Source organism: Manacus candei, unplaced genomic scaffold (assembly GCF_025592945.1).
Source record: "Manacus candei isolate 608988 ecotype Guabito, Panama unplaced genomic scaffold, ASM2559294v1 h1tg000056l, whole genome shotgun sequence".
Lineage (NCBI taxonomy): Eukaryota > Metazoa > Chordata > Aves > Passeriformes > Pipridae > Manacus > Manacus candei.
Genome location: NW_026138104.1, coordinates 7,503,914 through 7,520,721, shown reverse-complemented (window position 1 = coordinate 7,520,721; position 16,808 = coordinate 7,503,914). Strand labels below are relative to the sequence as shown.

The 16,808-nt window shown below is 37.7% G+C and overlaps 1 protein-coding gene across 4 annotated transcripts in view; it reads left to right on the top strand.

Annotated features, from left to right (window-relative positions):
- Window positions 1-16,808, top strand: part of ARHGAP21 (Rho GTPase activating protein 21) — a 110,131-nt gene that overhangs the window by 41,802 nt on the left and 51,521 nt on the right. For all 4 annotated transcript variants that reach the window (XM_051802268.1, XM_051802265.1, XM_051802267.1 and 1 more), the window contains exons 2-3: window positions 1,641-1,823; window positions 7,694-7,718. In XM_051802268.1, coding sequence (XP_051658228.1) covers window positions 1,641-1,823; window positions 7,694-7,718 — 208 coding nt within the window. The remainder of the gene's footprint in view (window positions 1-1,640; window positions 1,824-7,693; window positions 7,719-16,808) is intronic.

Below are 16,808 nucleotides of genomic sequence, written 5' to 3'. Positions count from 1 at the left end.
TCTTTTCAGTTTTACACTAATACTTTAGAACATGAATGAAGATGATATATGAGGACAGTCTAGGCTGAGACAGAGTCCTTGATATTTATAACTGTTCTTTTCCAAATCTGCTGATAATCCTTCCAGGCTGTTTGGAAGAGCAGGACCCTGTCAGGGTGCTCTGCATTCTCTGTATTTTTTTTTCAGAAGCAGCTCCATTTCTTGACTTGGCTGTAGCACCAAGACCCTTCTCAATTTGTATGGGTTTTTTTCTTGCTGAAAACAGGGTCGTTGGAGGTAGGGAGCACTGGCTAGTATTTATGGACATCCTAAGATGTGGATTTCTGAGGACAAACTAGCATCTGTGAGAAGTGTTATGCTTTACATACCTGAATGCAGAATGTTGTTCTGGCAGGTTAACTGTCTCATCAAGGAGCTGCAACGTTTTCCATTGTGGTTAGAGTGGAAATGCATTGTCTTCTCTGTAGATATTGGTTGGAGTTGGCTGAGCCCACCTTGCCAACAAGCACTGCAGTTCAAGATACCAGGTGTAAGACTGAAGCAAAAGAGATTATTTTGGAGCAGACCAGGGAGAAAACCAGGCAGTAAATTCTGACACGTATCAGCCAGTTGCTGAGCCACAGCAGCAGAGCTACTGGAGGACAAGAAGGCTATTATTTCTGTTTGAATACCCTTTGAATAGGGTATAGGCTCTGGTATCTAAATTTGTTTCACGCATCGTTTAACTGGGATCTTTAGAGGAGGGTCATAGGATTTTGCATGCTTTCTTTGTATGTCTCCTGCTTCTGATTTGAAATGTTATGTGTGGTATGACACTTTGAAAGTTGAAATGGAAGATTTCATATAAGGCTGAGAAGATAAATATTTTAATAATAATCATATGTTTCCTGAGTCATAGCTATATAAAATTGCCCGTAAGAAAAAACAAAAACAAAAACCAAAACCAAAAAACAAGGTGGCTTATTTCTGCATGACAGGAGGGATTATAGTAGGACTGTAAAATGAAATGAGACTTTTTTACTTTTGTATTTAGAGTTTGCATACTGAAATGTTCAGAGGAATTAACTAAGGATGGAGAAAACAAAGGTGAAGTAATAGATATGAGTAGAGGAGAAGTGTCTTGCTGAAGAAGCCTAACCAATTGTACATGTTCTGCAGTTCTGTTTTACTTGTATTAAGTGAGGAGATACAAGTGGAGAAAATCATGCCTGCATTTAAGTGAGGAAAAGAGGAGTTTGTTTTGTACTTAAGTGTGTGAGATGTGTGCACCCAAAAATTGAGTCCCAGAAGTCACATATTTGTCTCTAAATAGAGAGCAAATAAAACACGAAGCTGTACACATTTGTTGTGGTTCCTTCAAGTCTTTCATTGTTGTGCATTGACTTTTTCATATCTAGGTCCATTTAAAATTTAAGACTTATTCTGCCTGCAGTATGACCAGAGGTGTAATGCTGTAAGGGATGCTGCTTTACAATAGACATTTCATTTGAAAGTAGTAGTGATCACCAAGTTATTTTGGTTATGGGGGCAGAAATTCTATTTTCAAGTGAACAAGAATATCTAGGAATTTTTACTCTCGTTTTCTTCTTCTTTTCAATGATCTAAATTAAAACTACTGTGCATGTCTTTTTCTATTGTAGGCATCAAAAAATAAAGATGGAAAAGAACAGAGTGAAGCTATATCACCATCGGAGGAGGAAGAAACTTTCTCTTGGCCTGGTCCCAAAACTGTCGTGCTGAGGAGGACATCTCAGGGTTTTGGCTTCACCTTAAGACACTTCATAGTTTACCCTCCAGAATCTGCAGTACAGTTTTCTTTTAAAGTAAGTGAAATTAGTTGTGCACAACTAATGCACTTAATATATAGCCATGTACCATTTAGGATCAAAAATCCAGCTTACTTGGAAGTAAATGTATTTGTAGATCTGTGTGACACAGATGAAAGATCCCTCGTGTGTAAGGTGGATGACTGAGCATGTCAGTCTGTTAAAAATATTTGTACCATGGGTAAGACCAGTGGTCATTGCAGAATATGGAAATACTTTTCTGTACAGATTTTTTTTTCTTTTTTTTTTTACCCAAAGCCAGTGTCATTAATTAGTTTGTACATCTTTTAAAGTGTAGACTTCAAGGGTTTGGATTTCTTCTTTGTTGTTGTTGTTCCCCACCTCCCCAAATTGAAGTTTGTCATACCATCATACTAAGAGATGAAGAAACATTAGTTTGTCTTAGTTTCTAAATGACTATCCTAAAATTAATGTACATTAGAAAGACAGGTTATGTTTCTGTGTTATGTTCTTTGTGCTGAAAAGAACGACATCTGCAATTCTCTGTTAGTCAAGAGACAGATATATACAAAATATATACAGGCCTACATTAAAGAACAACTTCCTTAAAGTATTTTACATTATTTTTATTTAAAACAAGTAGATGTTAAGTTGCTAATTGATCTGCCTTGCTCAAAGAGTGTACATATTCTCTTCTGTGACTGAACCTTTTGAATGCTGCTGTAGTACCAGGTGTTGAGAAAAAGTGCCTTTAATACTGAGAATTTTAATATCGAGAGAGGGTGTTTCCTAGTGAGTTCAAATAAGATTTGCTCATTTTAAAGTCATCAAGTGTAAACGTTTTCATAATCAATGCCACCTCTCAGTTTTGCTTTTCCAGTTAGACAGAGGAATAGATTGTTACCGAGCTGTGGAATGGGTATTGAAATTTTCCTGAAAGAGCACGAAGCTAATTGACTCATGTATCTCTGCAGGAGTCTTTCATTAAAGTTGTCTTTCTTTGCCTGTCCTTGGTGGCTATAAGATTTCTTTAGAAGTAGAAAAAGCTTTACAGGAGAAAGCTGGCACATTTTTCCAGTTAACTTCAGCTATTCGGCCTGCACTTGAGTGCCCAGATTTTTTCTCTCAACAATGACTCACTGAAGTTATATGGAACTGAGACTGTTAGCAGTATCAGGTGGTCCCAACGTTTCTGTCCTTCAGCATAGGTTATAGCAATCTCTGGTTGAATTCCAGTGTGAAACAGAGGAAGGAGGGTGGGGAAACCTTAGCCTTGAGCAGAACAAACTGCGTGCACTTGTTAGCATCTCCCAGCAAGAGCCTCTCTTCATGCTGAGGGTGAAAATAAACAGCATGAGCAGGATTAACCTCCTTAACTAAGAAGTGACTGAATACATTCTGGAAGAAAGCCATCACTAGATGTCTCTGAAGAGGTCAGTATGTTTTTCACATGCAAAAGGAGGCAGGCACAAGGAAGGGCAATATAAAAAAGGAATGTCAGTCCTTCCTCTCTCATTTATACCTGATGGTTTCTGAGAGAGGCCCAAGCAGTACATAGTGAGCCTGATACCTGTAAATCTCAAGATGTCTTGAAGCTCTGACTCCCCTCTTTTTCTGCAAGAAAGGTCTTAATGCCTTTCCTTTTTATCCTCCATGTCTTTTCTGATATGTCTGAATCTGGCTAATTCATTCCTATTTCTGTCTGGTTTTGAAAAGCAAATAATGAGATGGTTGAATGAACACCTTTATTCACGGATTCAGTTTCATGTAAAAATGATAAGGTTTGTTTGGAAAGAGCCTGGTCAGTACTTCTTTAAATTAACTTGAGTGGTTATATTCTCTTTTCTTCCTTTTAATGTCCATGAGATGGAGCAAAAAAAAAGAACAGATCTTCCAAATTATTACTCCTGAGTCTTTATAAGGTGGCTTTTATAGAAATCTGTGTACCTAAGTTATGGTATGAAAGAATGAAATTCACCTGTTGTCAGCCTGATCCTAAATGAGGCAAATCTGATTTCTCTGCAGTTCTTATTTGATCAAAGATCCTATTGGTTACCAGCTGATTACAGTCTCTGTCATCAGTTCTAAGCTCAAACACCTTTCCTCTCTTTCCTCAATTTGTTTTGCACACCTTAAAGGGAGTATAATAATGATGAATATGATTTGGTTTTCTGAGTGTCTTGAATCTTGCAGTAGCCTTGTCCCTTCTTCACCCCTAAGAATGCATGTGATCCCCTCTGATTTAAGGCAGATACTACAGCTGGAAGTTGAAGATGCCATTGACATAACAGCTGGAGTTACTCAAATCTCCTGCCTGTTTCTCAGAGCCACAGCCCTTCTGTTATCACAAGTGTCAACCTGATGCTGGGGCTTACCCTCTAGATCAATGCAGAGGTCTTTTTTTTGCCCCAGAGAAGGCTTTGCATTCTAGCTCCTTTGATTTTCATTTATTTATTCATTTATTTAAATTTTTTTCCACAAGGTAAGCTTGCCCTAAGATCTCTACATTTTACTGCAAATCAACATAAACTGGTAGAAGTAGTGAAAAGATAAAAAAGCATCTAAAAGAGCTTTCTTTCAAACAATCTTTCCACATTCTTTGTGTATATATGTGGTTTTTATTTTTTTAATAGCTAGTCTTTGTTCCAATTCAGAAATATATAATGAAAATGTCCCCATTAGAAGTTCTGCTCCTGTTGCTTGCAGTTTGTGTGCTTGAAAAAGCTGTTGACAAATCAGGTGGAGTCCTCTGGGAAGAAGAGGACAAGACTCTTAACAAGGGGGGAACAGTGGCATCTCTAGGACAGAGAGCATAATGTTCTTAAGCCTGCAGGGTGTGATGAGGATCACACCACAACTGGATATTCCATGTTTTTAACAGGCTGGAGAATACTGCAACTTCGAAAGCCACTGAGGTGACTTTTCTTGGAAGCAAAGATCTCCACCCTAAAGGATGTATTGAGTGGAGAAGAGTGGGCATTACTTTTATAAAAATGTATAAGAACCTGTCCTCTGCCTAGATGTGTTTGAGGTGTTGGGATGTTATTTAAATTTTGAGAAGTTCAGTGTGCTAGTTGGTGTAATAAAAAATATGTTCAGTTGGAAAGCCTTTTTGTGTGTTGTCCTGAGGAGCTCTCTACAAGGAAGGAGTGACAGGGTGACAGTGGCTTGAATATGAGGGGCATCCATAAAGCTCTGTTTTCTCCATTTATATTCACATCTGACTGGATAACAGACCTTACTTGCTGTCATTGAAATGATTGAAAATGATTGATTATAATCAATTAATGGAAGGATCTCTGCATATTTTAAAACTAAATAGTAGTATGTTATATTTAATTTATATTTTTATTATATATGTAATATTTTTATATTATATCTAATTTCTTTCATTTAAGTGTGTACGTAACACTGCAGGTCTCTCTCTCATTGTAATTGTTATTAATTAACTAATTTATAAACATTGTGATAGAGAAGGGTTATGGCAGGTTGTCTGGCAGGTCTTGTTGAGAAGGACAGCCCTGTGTGAAGGACGGTGTGAAAGATGATCTTGGAAACTGAGGCTGCGGTTTAACACATTTCATTTTGGCAAAAGTACTTGGCTGTGCTTATGTGGGGACACACCAAACTGGGAATAGCTGCACATTCAGGAATAACCCATTATGTATCCTCCTTGCTTCCCATGCCACCTTTCCCTTAAGAAAATGAATAAAGAGCGTGTGAAGGTTTCTTAAGCTAGCATTGCAAAAAACCACTGTTACATAATGCTTTTAGCATCAGATGTTTATTAGGATTTGTTAGAATCAGATGCTACTTTTGCATGAGAAGTTTGTTCTCCTGAGTCTCTCCATTTGTCTGAGAAGCAAATAAGTGATAAAAGAAAACCTTCTCTTAAGGTATGAATGCAGCATATACTAATATTTTGCAGTGCGTAAGAGGTGAATGTAGGAGGGAAAGCTGGTTTCAAAACACTTCCATTATAAAGCATCCATTCCATTTTTCAAGGCTTGAGCTCATTGGCTTGATACCGTGGAAAACTAATGTTGTGCAGCTGTCTTCTAAAACAGAGCTTTGCATAGCCAGTGACAAACTGAGAAGGCTATTGCAGTATTTACTAAATTACAGCATGTCTATATTAGCTAACTTTTCACTTCCAAAAATTTTTGTTAAGTAGCGTCAAGCTGAGTAGCCTCCCATACATGTAACCCAGATTTTCTAGACTATGAGCTCTAATATTTCAAGTTGTAAAGATGTTTTTTTCAGTTCAGAGCTTTGATGGCAGATGTTAGCCTTATATAATTCTTCACTGCTGATGGGAGTTCAGCTGGCTGTTACAGGCCTTCAGGAGTAAGCAGTCAATAGTATTTGTCTTCTAGTGTGCCGTTGTTACCAAAGTATAGAGCAGACAGGACTCTCCAACTTAGGGAATACAATGCTTTAGTGGCAGTGATAATTACCGTGGCTTTTTCAAAGTAGGATGAGTGCCAGATTTCTGTTAACTCAGTGTTTCAGGTTTGGGGGAGTTCTTTTATTGTTTCTCTCTTCCGTAAAGTTGCCTTTCTGTAGTATCTTACAAAGCTCCAATAGAACTTTTGTATGTGTCACAAGAAATCTATTGCTCCTAGGACAGGCTGGTCTCATCCTCATGATTATATAGTATTAGTATCCAGGTCTTATTCCCTCTCTTTCTTCAAGTCTTTCTCTCTTGAATGGATTGCTCAGTTGAGTGTATAGTTGCCTTGAGAGTATTTAATATGAAAAACATAGTATTTTGTCTTTAAATGCAAAATACCTAGACATTTGAAATTAGTCTATTTAAAAGTAGGAGGAAATATCCAGGTGAAAATTATTTCTGTGATCATCTCCTTGCTCCTTCTTTCCTTTAGGACAAAGCTGTTCTAATTAGCTGTGATGAATTGTTAGAAATACTTTCTAAATAGTACATACTAGTCTAAGAAATTGTATTTAGATTGAACATCTATTACTCCATGAAGGTTACAGTTCAGAACACAAGTATTTCCGTACTTTAACTGTGCTTCTTAAACCGTAGAATTTTGTAGACAAGATTAACCACGATCTTTCATTCATACTGAAATATTGACTAGAAAGTATTTAAGTAATATTTTTTTTAGTTTAAGCATGCCATTTTCCATCAGTACTTTCTAGTTGTATGATTTTTGGGGGGTGGGTGTGGTCAGGGGTTTGTTGGTTTGTGTGGTTTTGTTTGGGTTTTGTTGTGTGTGTTGTTGTTTTAGGGGTTTTGTTTGTTGTTTTTGTTTTGTTGGGGTTTTGGTTGTGATGATGTTGTTTTGTAGGACTGTCAGTGATACCTGGTAGTTATGATTGTGTAATATAGTTCAATGAGCAGAAGGAGACTCTTCAAGGTTATTACTAAATAGTGTTTGGGGTACGTAGTTTTTCCTAGACAGTAGTACTGAGTGCAAAACAAAAATATTCAAATTTTGGGAAGCACGTTCAGACCTTGCTTACAAAATATTTTGTATCTCTTGCATATTTAGCTTTGAATCCTTAGACGATTAAAGTGTAGCTTTTCCTGCCTGGATTTCAGGGTGAAACATGCTTGCAAGAACACACAGTGCGGTATTAGGCTTCATGGCAGTGTTTCATGTGTTTTGGTACATTTGTTTTCACATAATGCTGTTCATGTTGTGTCTGGGGGGATGTTTCATAGGATTGTGCTTAGTTGTTTTGTAAAATAGCTATTACTCTACATTCTCAGAATAAAAGCTTTAATTCTCTAAGTTGAATAGTTGTAGAAAAAGTAGGAGGTACTGGAATACAGACTTAACCTTACAAGTTCACTTCAAGTCTTTATATCTTATAGATGCCTGTGCATTTTTTTCCATTTATTGAATTTTTAATATGCACTCTTTCTTCCTCCTTAGGATGAAGAGAATGGGAATAGACAAGGTATGTCTTGCTTTTATTCTCTCATAGATCCAATATATTGAATGCTTCATCTGTGTAATAGACTTCAATCACTACTTAAGAGTCTGAAACTTGAATTCACTTCAGTGTGAGCATTAAGCTCATTGATTAGTCACTTATTTCTAGGTTATGCCAGTCAGTTCCACTCCATTTTTATAGCTTTCTCCCTCTCACATTGTCTATGTCTGCTCTCTATCTTAATTCACACGTTAACTTACTTTTTGTAAAATATTTCCATCCCAGTTGATTTAAATTTCTCTTTGGTATTTAGCTGTTTTCTCATCCATGCATCCATTTTGCTGATACCTTACTGTTTCCTTAAAAGGGTGAAAAATGTATTGATTTAAGGAAACTGGGTTTTCAGATTGGGAGCCCACCCACTTTTTGTTTTTCCCAGTCTATCACGATGGGAAGGTACACAGGGGAGGTGGGATCAGCTGCCTTGTGAGTGCAGTGTGCAGGGCTTCAGTTTGTGCTTCACCTGGCAGAGCAGTGCAGCTCCCTGGGGACAAACCTGCTCAAAGCTGGGTGGCAACACGGGCTGAGTGCTTGTTTTACTGGTGGGTTATGATTTTTAGCACCTGCTTTTGGTGTATTTTTAAATACCTTGTTTAGTTGGAAGACAGAGGACATTTCTGAACTTCTGTTTCCGTTTTCTTTGTGTAGCTGTGATATATTGGAAGCATTCTTGGAAATATGAATTTATTTGAACTTTCTTAGTTTTCTCTTGGAAGCAGATGGATTCATCCCTTTCATCCTCCTAGTTTTGCTCGGCTGTCATCACCTGTGTGTTAAACAGTGAAAAGTTAATCTCTTCCTACTCCTTATCACTCCCTAAACTTGAAACATCCTTTATCTGTTTTGACATACAAAAAGAAAAGGCAGATTCCTTTAGGAAGGGAAGGGAGTCAATGAGCTGTGCCAAACCAGTATGGAAGATACCACTTGTGGTCTAGAGAAAGGAGTTCTGTGGTATTCTTCTTCTTCTCACAGGGAGAACTCAATCATCTAAAGATGTTACGTAGTTCTGTTTATCTAAAATGTTATCTGAGATCTATTTTTCAGTAGAGGAACAGCAGTAAATAAATATTTCTTTGGTTCACTATGACACCTGTGCAGGTGGGAACAAGATTACTTTCTGGAAATTTTTGTTTAGCTACTTAAACTATGAATCACAGCTCAACTATTGCTTATTTATGGCAGCCTAGTATCTTGTATGCCTTGAAATACAGATCAGAGGGCACAAAGCACTCTGAAAATGTAATGGCATTCTCACTAAGGAGAGAAGGTTTGACTTGTGCTCCTGGAAAGAGAAGACTGTGGGGCAGAGGATGTAGGTGCCAGTAGAACTTAACCTACCAGTTAAGTAGGGACAAAGTCTGTAAGACGTTTTTCTCCAGCATTTAGTGTGATCCTTGGGGGCGGAAGGGGGTGAAACTATTTCTATTTAGATTGCTGCAAGTTGTTCCTGTTCCCAAATGAGCTGAGTAGGCAGCTCGTGGGGAGAAAGTCAGGAAAAGCACCCATCTCATTTTGCATGTTCACAAACGTGATGTTTATTCAGCAACAGCAGGTACAGCCTTACGCCCCGAGTTCTGTGAAGGGTTATCCCAAGGATTCTTGGAGCCTTCGCCCCGGGACACGGGATCGGGCCGCGTTCGGGGCCGTGCGCTGGAGCCACCCAGTGGCGCGTCCCGGGCATTGCAGCCGAGCTTGGAAAACCTGCCTCTGTGAAGCCCTGCCGTGATGAACAGGGAGAACATCCCGTTGATTAACACTATCCTTTTGAAGTTTGTAAATGATAATTCGCTCAATTCACTTGGGCTTTCCTGTCTGAAAGACTAAACTAAGGGGATTCAAGCTTTTGATTTTTGTGAAGCAGTGTATGCCAGTGCAGGAGTATCTCTTTTTATCAGTTTTCAGTGAAGATTTTGCCCTTTTGCTTTGCCCTTTTTGTAGGTTAAGCTTACCTTGAGGCTTTTTATCAGATTTAGCATTTATATATTTGATTAGGTGCATGGGAGAAAAGCATCTCTATTGCTATTGCCTTTTATTGAGACCACTTGAGTATTTTTTTCTGAAGGAGCAGAGTACCTAATTAAGCCTAGAGGGCAGAAGATAAAAGTGTGTACCAGATTCGATGTATTCTAGCAGTGAAAGAAATATTTTTATATGGTCTTATATTCTCATGTAGAATTTAGTATATAATTAGATCATGCTCATGGCTTGCATTAATCTTACTTTTGATAAACAGTAAGGTTTCAAAGCATTTAGAATAAGAGGTAGTGCAGATTTGTCCAGGAGAGCTCTAACTGGGATGGAGGTGATGGCCAAGAAGCAGGATTGAGTTGTCAAGCAAAGAGGTTAGGATGCAGTGGATGGGAGACACCTCATGGTCAACAGCTGGGACAGAAGTGGACCGCCTCAAGTGTATGCACATGAACAAGGATGTGTCTACGGGACAATATGGGGAGATGAGGAGAGCTCTCATGCCTTTTTCAGGGCCTCTCTGAAGCCCCTGTGCACTCACACATGCAGCTTGGGGGACAACCAGGAGTTGGAGATCTGCACTCAGTAGCAGCACTATGATCTCACTGGGATCACAGGAAGGGGGTGGGATATCCAACAGGAGAGGGCTAGGGTGCTGCAGGGGGTTGCTATGGGCATTTTAGGAGGGACAGGTTGGGACAGTATGGAGACTGAATTTTCTTTCTCGTCAAGTTGTGAGGGAGAAGCAGGAATGCATGGAGCTCTGGCTTAGGATGGGTGGGGAGCTGGCTTAGAGCTTATCATTAGGATTCGTGGGCAGACCCTGCGTGGGCAGTGTTTTGGTGGGTGTCTGCTACTGCCCTTTAATGGAAGAAGTAGCCAAGGCTTCCTGAGACCAATGGTGGAAGAGTCACATATGCAGGTCCTGCTCCTCCTTGGGGACTTTAGCACCCTTTTATCTGCTGGAAGGGCATCACAACAGATTTACCCTACATATTTTGTAGTTACTACTTTAAAAATTTCAGTTCTCTCATACTTTCTCTGCACCAGATTGTTGACCTTAAGCCAAGTCATTAAAAGGCTTCTCTAAGAGGTACACCTTATCAGAAGATGCAGATCTTCCACAGTGGATTCTTTGCTGGAAAACTTTTATCAGCTTCTACTGTTTTCTTGAGAATTTCTGTTATACTTACCAGCCTATATTAAGTATTTCTTGGAGTTATTATCCCAAGAAATAACTTCAAGTATTTATTTCATGTATTCTGAGGATAGTTTGTCATCCTCAAATAAGTATTCTTATTTTCTGGAATTGCCATTTTTAAATATGCAGTTATTTATTTAAGCGGTATCTCACAGGTAAAAGTCTCCCAAGAGAGCATATTAGGAATATTTGGAGACAAACTCAAAAATACCTACACCTAATAAAAACAGTAGTATTATTTATTAAAACTTGTATTGTCAACATGTGGTAAATGGTGCTGGAGAAAAATGTTTCCATGCTGTTTCATTTTGCACTAAGTATAATTCAAATTCAAACATTACTTAAAACTCTAGATACCAAAATACAAGTTTAGTACATATGAAATTGGTTGGTAGTTCTTGTATATTGTCCCAAAACATCTTTTTCTTCAAAAATGTTTGGCTTGGTGGCCATGCTTAAAGTTAACGATGATAATCATAAAGAAATAGACTGAAAGAAATTTGATATTTCATGAGAACTAAGCTATTTTGTGTTTAACACAGTGCCTGGGATTCCAATATCATTATAATCCAGTATCTTTTTGTTTTAATATGATGTTCTTGCTTTTCATATGTTAATCTCTATTTCTGTGTAGAAGTATCTATAGCGAATAGCAGCTCATTAATGAGATTTTAGACATCTGTTTTCACTGAGATTTCTAGAACATTAAACTGTGATCACCAGGCTATTTTTTTTTAGTGTACCTAAATATGGGTTAAACTTTTTACCCTTCAGTTGTCTAAGCTAAATAGTTCCAATTTATTATCTGTGCTTCTTCACTTCTGCAAGTGTGCTGTGATGATGTAGAGCCTTTGGGGGAAGGGTGGAAAAAATGCAGGAAAAGCTTTTTATTCCTTACTGCCGCTTACATAAGACTTGGAGTTTTGATGCTTCATTTCTTTAAACAGATTCTTGATTTCTGTAAGGTAGTTAGTGTTCTCCCAGGATTTAATTTAATCCCATGCTTTTTAGCGTCATAGTCTGTTGGTTCTATCTGTTATGAAATAAACATATTGTGCCTGTGATGATGGGAACAAGGTTGATAAGGAACAAGAAAATGAATGTTCAAAACAAGTATTTGAAAGGTCATAGATTGCTGGGGTGATATGATCTAAGGTGTATGATAATAGAATTAGGAGTAAAAGGCAACAGACTAATGCTTTAGGATAGTGCCACTATCCTAAATTGCCCTCTTGAATCTAACATTTTTTAACACCCAAATGTTGAGAATGCTAAAAGAGGGCTCATTTAGTTTTCTACTGAGACCAGAGCCTGAGGATTTCTTGTTCCTTTATAGTTCTTCCAGAATGTTCAGCGGATTGACCTTCCAACTTGTCACATGTAATATTTCTCAGTGATTACTGTTGAGTTCAAATCATCTTTGAATTTCAATAAAAACACAAAGTGTAATTTCCATGGATTTAAGGGAGATTGTAGGTTCACTACAACAGATATAAATTGTATGGGTCTATGCTTATCTAAGAACTAAAGTAAATCCTCTAGACTAATCATAGCTTAAATTTTAAATTTGAATAGGTTTCATTTTAGATTTGAGAAAATTAAAAAAAATAATAGTTTTGGCGAATAATACAGTGGGGAAAATGCAGTTTTGGAGGTTTTGTAACTAAGTTGAGACTGTGTTACATGTTTTCCATAACAACGCCAGATTATTTTTTCCTCTCTACCCCCACCTTGCCAGGAAGATTGAGTTGAGGTTGTATTAGTCAAATGGTTTAACAGGAAAGTAAGCAAAAGAAGAAATACCAACTTTGAGTTGCCTAATCAAAATGCCAGGGGTGCTTTGAATAATGAGGATGTATTTTTCCTGTTTCTAAGAGTTGAATGCCAGGCGTTTCTCTGCTAAATGACTCAACCACACTAATTTACTTATTATCCTCTTTCAGAGACTTATCCTTGGCACTTTATTTTGGTTAGTGTTTTTCTGTTGAGTTATTTTGTGCTTGACAGTGGACGAACTAAACTGTTGGGCTGGGGTGGGACCTTTAGGCTACTCTTTTGCAATGGATTGCTAGTGGAGAAATGCCTACTATGTATGAAATTCAATTTGCAGATTATAGTATCCATAATTGTCTTTAGTGGGACTCTCTTAGTTAAATGTAATCTTGACAGTTTTGTGATTTATATTTAATTAAATGAAATTTCAGTTAATAAATGTAACCTCTGCTATACTTTCAGCAGTCTCGTTTTGAGTAACTTGGGAAATGATTAGCAAGTTTTTGATTCATTAATCAATTTGAAGCATTTGCCCCCCCGTATCTATTTCCCCTCCTTTTGCCTGAAAGGCACCCGAAGAATCAGTGCCACTGAGCATTGTTGAACCAACAGAGCTCAAATGCCTTGGATATCTAAAAGCATACTTGTAGATCTTCATGTTCAAGAGGAATATTCTCCTTCTTGAGTCAGAGAAAGATGTGTGTAAGAGGTGGTCTTAATTTACTGATTTGAGGTAATTGGGCTGCTGATTCTTGAGTATATAAAGCATCTTCTTGCTGTCTACTGAGCATGGGGCTGGGAGTAAAAATGTTCTGCAAAAGGTTATTTAACAAAAATCTGTAGGCTTTATTCAATCCCTGTGTTATGAAGAATTCTAAGCACAGTTCAGCTGTCCTGAGCAGAAGATTTATTTTTTTTTCCTCCCCTCTAGAAAGAGAATGGCATGTTTTTAAGCAGTGGGTTCTTAGGAGAAGCTTTGTAAGAGAGTATGTATTCTACTGTGTCCCAACACTTGCAGGTTTGTGCTCTGCAGGTCAAAACGAAGGAAAGAGCTATGTCAGCAATAGCTCTTTGGCACAGGATTTTTTTTTTTTTGTTTCTTTCTCTTTTTAATTTTTTTTTTCTCTCCAGAATGTAAAGCTTGTCAGGGAGATGCCCTTTTTGTGTAGTCTTCATGACTCAGGTGTTTTTATCTGACTGTGTTTTGTATCAGAAGGTTAATGACTACAGAGAAACGATGTGCTTATTGCTGTGGTGTAGTATCTTGGTAGATTAGATAGTATAACTTCTGCCACGTCATTTTGTTTTCCAGGTGAATCACAGAGCAGTGTAGTAATGCTGCCTGGTCTGCAAAGAGTACCTTAAAAACTATCTCATGGCTACTGCATTTAATATAATACCACTCATGTTCCTTGCCTTTTGCAACTGAACATGCCTATCTTGGTTGGCCTTTTTAGCCACCAATGTGCTTGCAACAAACATGGGTAGAGCCCTTCCCAGATCTTCGTTAGCGAAGCCCAACCATGATGATGACTCATGTTCCTTGCAGCAGCTGTATTTCAAACTAGCTTTTTAGGAGATTAAGCTACAATTAATTTCTATGTCAAGTTTGGGGGAGTTAAGACAAGTTTTACTGGTTGTGACCCCCCAGATTGACAGTAAGTCAATTATAAATGTTAACTAGTCTTACTTCTACTGTTATGTTTAGAAGTAGTAATTTTTTTTTATATTCCCTTTTACCATGGAGAGGGAGAACATTTTAGAATTTTACTATTTTGCAAATAAAGTGCTTGTGCTAGTGCAATGTACTACCCTCTGCTAATTCTGGCATCTTAAACATTTGTCAGGAAAGCTTCCTTGTAATTTTGCAATGAGAAATCCACTTACACTGTCAGACTGTGAAGGCAGTATGGACTTGTAATCTGAGCTCAAAAATCCAAGTACTATAAAGGTTAGGTCATAAATTGTTCTGTGATATGTATATGAATAAAGTTTTTAATTTTATTTTATAATCACTTGAACCACAGTTGAAAAAAGACACTAATCTTAATTTGTAGATTTTGCTGTGATCTCACTGGTTATTGAAGGTAGCATGTAGTATTGTTGAAAATTGCTGATCAATTAGAAGATTTGCATAGAGTTATGAAAAACGTACTGGCTGTTGCTGTTTCCTTGCACATGTGAGTGTGTTATTGGCAGCTCACACTTTCACCTGTTTTCTGTGTGTTTGTGATGTCTTATTTCTCACTTGCAGTTGAAGATCTGGAAGAAATAGTCCTATTTGCTGGTAGCTGGCAATGTAATGCTCAGTTATAAAGTTGCTTACAGAAGTATGCAGAAGGAAGGAGAAGGCAAAATCATCTGCAACAATGAGCACTGGAAAAGCAGTGGCAAATAAGGCTGCATGTCTTACAGACTAGTAGTCTGAGCTGCTTTACTGTTCTTTGTTGTATCATATTGTAAGGAATTGCTGGCATGCTCAAAAAAATTGGGTCTATCAATATTAGAAAGGAAAATGGTGAATCCTGACAGTATGTAGTGCAGAGCTGGAGAACTTAATATAAAAGTTCCACTGTTATAGTCTGCTCCAGATGGTGGAGTTTGGAAGAAGGAAAGTTTAGGCTCATATTTTTGGACAGCATCTTGCTTTTGCCTGATGGTTGGATGTGGATAGGACCAAATGGAGATTTAGGCACTATTAAATTGGAATGTAGTAGTGTTAAATTTGGAGACATGAGGTGAGTTATTAGATTATCCATTTTACTTGAGATTTATTTCTGTAATCATTGAGTGCATGTCTACGAGATTTGTTCCCCTTCAGTTGGTCTGAAGAACGTATCATTAGCTCCTGCTGTCAAAAAACATTAGCTTTGCTTGTGTTTCAGACTCAAAATATAAATGTACACTTTGAGGCTATGTATTCAAGGAAACTCATTTATATGTTACTGATTTAAAAAAAGATTCGGTTGATATCCAAGTATGTAAAAGATCGAGGAGAAATGAAGAGCGTATATTCATTTACCAAAGCTTGAGAGTTCTAGGCTTTTTTCTTGTCTTTACTTCTATTTGGGTATTACTGAACTGTAAAATGAACCTGCAAATGTAAACATTTTTAACCTTTCATTCTAATTTTTTGCCCGTAAATTGATCTTTAGGGTGGTGGTGGACCTTTTTTGGAAGTAGAGTGACTGTTCAATATATCCTCCTTCTGCAAGTAGGAGAAAGAACCAAGCTTCTTGAATTGGTCCATAAAATAGCTGTGGAAATGTGAAGTGGGTGCCTGTAATGTTGAAAAACCTCTTGGTGTAGCCAACAGGTCAGAAGTCAGATGTCAGGGAAGCCTGCAGTCTCTGATCTCCAAAAATTGTTACAGGATTCCCCTCTTACTCAGAAGTGGGAAGTGTATTAAAGGAATTCTGTGTTGGATACTGAATGGGAGTAACCTTATTTGCCTGATCTCTTGCTTTGTGTGTTCTGGTATGGACAAGGTATAAAGGAACATTTGAGTACTAAGCAAACTAGCAATAGGCCACTAACATTTTTTTGAAGAGTATTTTATAAAGGAAGCTGAGGTAGCCCCTTGGTGTTGGGTTGTAATTATCAGATATTGTGTTATAAATTAAATGCACCATGTGAGCTGCATTATTCTTATTTTTCTTGTCCCTTTTGGGACTGTATGTTTCTACAGTAAAAGATTAAGTGGCAGCACTGGGAAGGATGTTTGGAGTTGCTATAAAAGGTCATATTTTAACTTCACTCTTTCAAGTCATTGAAACAACCTTTTGTTCATGGTATCGGGTAGATTATTCTTGGAGCTTCTCTAAACTTGCTGAAACATTGCTGCCTCTTAAAGGGCGAGACCCATCATATGTTCAGTGTCTATTTAAATCTGCAGATTAAAAATGACAGATATTAACTTTGGTTCACAAAGAGCATTTTGTATGTCTTGGAGCTCTGTCTCACTAATCAAATTTTAAAGTATTTGGGGACTGAGCTGCCAGCTGGAGTTTCTGGGTTTGTAATTCAGTTGCTTTATATATAGTATTTATCTGATTCTCTCAAATCAACTTTTTGATTATTCTCTGAAAATCTGGAATTATTTTGGGAAG